General features: G+C 43.9%; 1 protein-coding gene across 1 annotated transcript in view; it reads right to left on the bottom strand.

The window, feature by feature from the left end:
• Positions 1-804: 804 nt before the first annotated feature.
• The window catches only part of LOC102383718 (LHFPL tetraspan subfamily member 1), a 31,135-nt gene continuing 27,240 nt past the window's right edge, over positions 805-4,699 (bottom strand). Inside the window, 1 exon segment of the mRNA XM_025210820.1 lies at positions 805-949. Coding sequence (XP_025066605.1) covers positions 805-949 — 145 coding nt within the window.

The following is a 4,699-nucleotide window of genomic DNA, read 5'->3' as shown; positions in this document are numbered from 1 at the left end:
TGTAAAATATGAAAGTGCTACTTTGACAAATTTGCAAAGAATGAAGAAGTCCCTCTGGTTTTTGGACAGCTCTTCTCACACTTGTTAGCTGTGTCATCCCTACAATGTTATTAATTCTGCACCATTTGTTCTATTCTTATTAACCTGAACTCAAGATGAACTATGACATTTGGTTGTCCGCAGGTAGCCTTGTTGTCCACCAGAGGACACTATTGTCACCTCCAGAGGTTCTCCTCTGCAAAGCATGAGGACTTCTTCCCCATGCAACAGACCTCTGGCAGAAACTTTGGTAATGTGACGTTTTGTTCTAGATTTGAAGGATGCCAGTTATGCCACTCCCTGCATCCACAAACAGCACAGAGCTCTGTCACATACTTAATCAGAAGTGCTATATGACTAGACAATATTAATCTCTTCTAATGCTAGGTCTCCTGCACCACTAAATGTGAGTTTTGCTCACAAGCATGTCAATAGTTACAAATCATTATCTGTAGGATACTACAACAACATAAATGAAAACACGGAAGCTTGTTCCACTACAAGGATTAAGGACATACATCTGTGTTATAAGTCCAGAACATGGCTTTCATTGAACTTTGTAGTATACTGCCACTGAGGAAATCTTCTGTGGTAACAAGAGAACCATGCTCTGTAGACAGTCTTGACATTTCCAAGACCCTGCAACCACCCTGGAGAGCCATCAGTTCGGGACTCCACAATGCTGCCGTGCACTTGTGACCAACCTTATTTTCAGTTCACGGAGAAGCCCACACTCCAAGCCAGCCTATTCTACCCAACCTTGGTTCAGAACTGGAGAATCTTCTTCCTTGTTGGTTGCCTTATGGGTTTGGGATGTTTTCCAGCAAAGCATGAGAGCCAGGTATAGATCAGCATAGTCATCACTGCCCCACCTCCTGTGCAGTAATATGCCCTGCCAAGCTTGCAGGTTCTTGCGGAGGAAGAAAGAAGAGGACAGTGAAGAACCAGGTATGTGCTACTATGCAGTCACTCAGTCAGAAAGCAGTCCTGCATTGTGTTTGTGGCTCCTTGGCCTAGTGAGGAAAATAAAACAGCAACAGCCTGGCACACAGAGACCACCAGCTACAAACACTGTCTTTACTTCTGAGGTAGCCTACTCCCATCCCACCAGTCGTTCCCCACACCCTCTGGGGATGTCAATGCTGCTGGCAAGGCCAGTCTTCTTCAACCACTCATGACATTTCCAAACAAGCCCTTCATGCCTTCTCCCATGCTGCCCCTCTTTTGAGGGAAGAGGTCCACATAAGCACCTACAAAGCTACTTCATTATCCCCTTCCTTAAAGCCCTCCTTACAACACTCCCCTGCCTCAAAACCCACAAAATTCCCATATGCTCTTTCTGCAATAGCATTTCATGGTCTTTGCCCCACTCCAGTAGGTGCTGTATACACACATGATAGAGAAATGGTTTCTTCTGCCAAATATTTTACAAACCCAAGCAGATATAAGTAGAGTTAGACCAGAGGAAAGCTGGCACAATGCATCGGAGACTCTCATTTCATTGTTTCAACACAGTTTTATTGTGTTGTTAAAGCTTTCCTATTTACCCTTGAATCATATCTGCTGCAGAGCCAAGCACAGTTTTTCCAGAGGAAACTAGCATCTGGTTGCCTTGAACTGGTGAGGCAATGCAGACAAAAATCACACAATGGCATCTAGTCTCCTGAGAGGGTGCAATGCACTGCATGGAAATCCATACAGCTGCCAGGAAGAGAACATGGCCTGTTACTGCAGTCAGTGGAGGCCTAGGAGCTAGTTGCCTTCTCTTCTAAACTCCTCATGGCAGATTAGATTCTACTATTTGGACTTATGCATGGAGCTCCCATTGATTGCTGCATGAGTGGAGAGGAATAGCAGATGCAAGATGTGGACCAGAGTTGAGAATTTTTCCATGAAAGGACAGCAAGTAAACTAAGGCTGGAAATAAATTATCTGGTAGAGATGTTCTAAGTCCACGTTCCAGTAAGCAGAGAGACTACAAGGACACTGATAAAGTTTCCATACCTAGAACCTCTGCTTCTGTGTAAGGGAAAAGCTGCTCATAATCCAATCCCCAGTGTTATTTCATACTGAGTTTTAACAGAAACTCAGATTCCAAACAGCCATGAGGTAAAATTAAGTTGTATAGTTTGACAAGCATAGTCGGTGAAATAATTTTCCAGTTAAGGGAGTTACAGCATAGCTCATACCTTCAAGACAAACATGTATAGGACAAGATTAGCCTGGGGTTCAGTGCTTGCTGAGGCAGGCAAAGTGACGCCTGTAGCTCCATCTAAGATGCTGTGCGTCCACACTACCGGAGACGCACCATCTGGTGGTTTAGAACAATTATATTCTTCAGTCTACCTCTGGATAGCAGTTTATTACCAAATATCATGCAGTACATATTTATTCATTCAAGGCAAACCATTGCCAGTGCTTATGGCACTGTAAACTTCCAGAGGAGGAAGAGGTTTGATACCAGTGTTACTCATTGTTTGCATTACCCAGAAATACCCTGCACTATTTTCTGTAATTACAAGGTAATTCTATTAGAAGCAACATGACCTATCTGCTTTAATTCAGATATCTGCATTAACTCAGATACTTTACATTATATCTTGTGATGAGAATAAGTCATAGGGAAGTAGAGCTAGAAGGGACCTCACAAGGTCATCTAGTCCAAGCCCTTGACTAAATCATCCCAGCCAGGTGTTGGTCTAACCTGCTCTTAAAAACTTCCAAGGATGGAGAGTCTATGTTTTCTCTAAGTAGCCTGTTCTAATGCTTGACCACCCTCATAGTCAGAAATTCCTCCTAATCTCTGACCTAAATTTCCTCTGCTGCAGCTTGAGGCCATTATCTACCCTGCAGTGCTGGTCCCTGCTTGATATTAGCAGCCCAGAAAGTAATGTCTAAAGTCAATGGGTCACTACCGTGGCCCCGATTTACAGCCAAGATGACACAAAATACATTGGGATACCTGATCCCAGAACCTTATCGCAGAGCAATGAGTAGCTCTCATTTCAAGAAGCCCATTTTCAGTCATGAGCACGGCAGGTAGCAATAGGGCTTGAAAAGCACATTTGTAATGGTCAAAACAAGCACATAATGTCCTAGCTCAAGAGTGGTATCTCATCCAGTATAGGAATGAGGTAAAGACAGCTCTGATCTGGGCTCTTCATTAAAGCCTGTTGTGTTGGATTAGTTTTCCTCTCATCAGTGTGAAAGCTTTGGGGCAGACACTGTAAAACTGTCAAAGGATCCCCCCTGAAGGAAAATGTGAAACAAATGATCAATCTGAAAGTAAAAGACTCCAGCAGCAAAAACGGAGAGCATGAGCCACATTTCAAACCCTTCAGAGTTTGATTGAAATTGCATTGCGGGGCGGAGGGAATTGGATTGCGCTGATCTCTGATTTAAAGTCATCTGCTAGAGGCAGCCCTCCCTCCCCTGTTTTTTCTCTTTGTTCAGCAGAGACCCAGACCATAAAGCAAGCAAATGGACAAGCACCTAGTCCCAAAGAGCATCTTTTCTGAAGTGCTGCTTTCTGCTTGTGGATTGGTCTTATTATGAGCAGTATTGTGCAGGGAGCTGTAGTTAGCCACGTTAATCTGAAGTCAGGCTGAAGCATCCACCAAGCCCTCTGCTGCCAGACACCCTCCACCGCTATCTCACTGCAAAGTACAACCGTGCAAACTCAGATAAAAGACTTCTAAACTCAGTCCTAGCAAACATCCATTCTCATGTTTCCAGGGACAGATGTGCAGGTCTTCCTGGGATTGTATGGGTAATCTGCCCTGATGAAGGGAAATGCTGGTCTCTGCTGGAAATCAGCAAGCATTAAGGAGATGTCAGCCAGCTAAGCTGGATTCTGTCATTGGCAAAAGCAGCCCCATAAATACCTTGTACATTTTTACTATCCTCCGAGTGAGGCAAGTAATGTGTACTTTGATGTTATCTGCACTGTCGTGCCAACAGTCAGATTTGTCTGGTTTAATCGTTTAGCACAGGCCTGTTCCAGTGGAGTGTGTTGCTCCATGCGTCCTCTTTGTTTAACTAAATACTACATCCACTCTTGTTATTCTGCTTGGCTGTTTATTTCATTTATTCATTTCTCTGCCTTGTTTACCCTGCTTGGATAAAGGCCCGAGGAAAATTTTCTATCCAGGATGACTCCAGTATCTGTGCTTACTTAAATGCATTACAGCAACCACAAGATTATCTGTCTAAATTTCCTTTTCTATGGGCCTAGTCATCCTGCTTGGCATAAGGAAGTACACAAAACAATGCTGCTCTATATAGGGAAGACCCAGAGCCCTCTCAATGCCATCTGAGGGGGGCCAGGAGCAAGCGTGGTCTAGGTTCATGCTGACAGAAAAGGAGACGGCAGCCTGCCAAGTGTGCTGAATTCTGATCATGATTTGATGATCCAGATGCCTTAGTCTGAGCAAGAGAAGCAAAGATGGGTAAAACAGACAAAAGCTGCTGTGATTAGCCATTCAAGTTTCCCAGAAGGGAACACAAGGGCTATAGATTAAAGGTCAGCAATAATCTTGATTAGCTCTGGACAAACAGGGCAAAACATTGTCCACAAATATCCTTTTGCATGTTGAACTGAGTTTTGTTTGGAAGGGTCTTCACTTCCCATGGACCACACCAGTGAGTAAGTATTTCAGCA

The sequence above is a fragment of the Alligator sinensis genome, unplaced genomic scaffold (genome assembly GCF_000455745.1).
Source record: "Alligator sinensis unplaced genomic scaffold, ASM45574v1 scaffold521_1, whole genome shotgun sequence".
NCBI classification, from domain to species: Eukaryota; Metazoa; Chordata; order Crocodylia; family Alligatoridae; genus Alligator; species Alligator sinensis.
The sequence above is the reverse complement of the archived record's forward strand: the minus strand, read 5'-3'. Positions and strand labels throughout refer to the sequence as shown.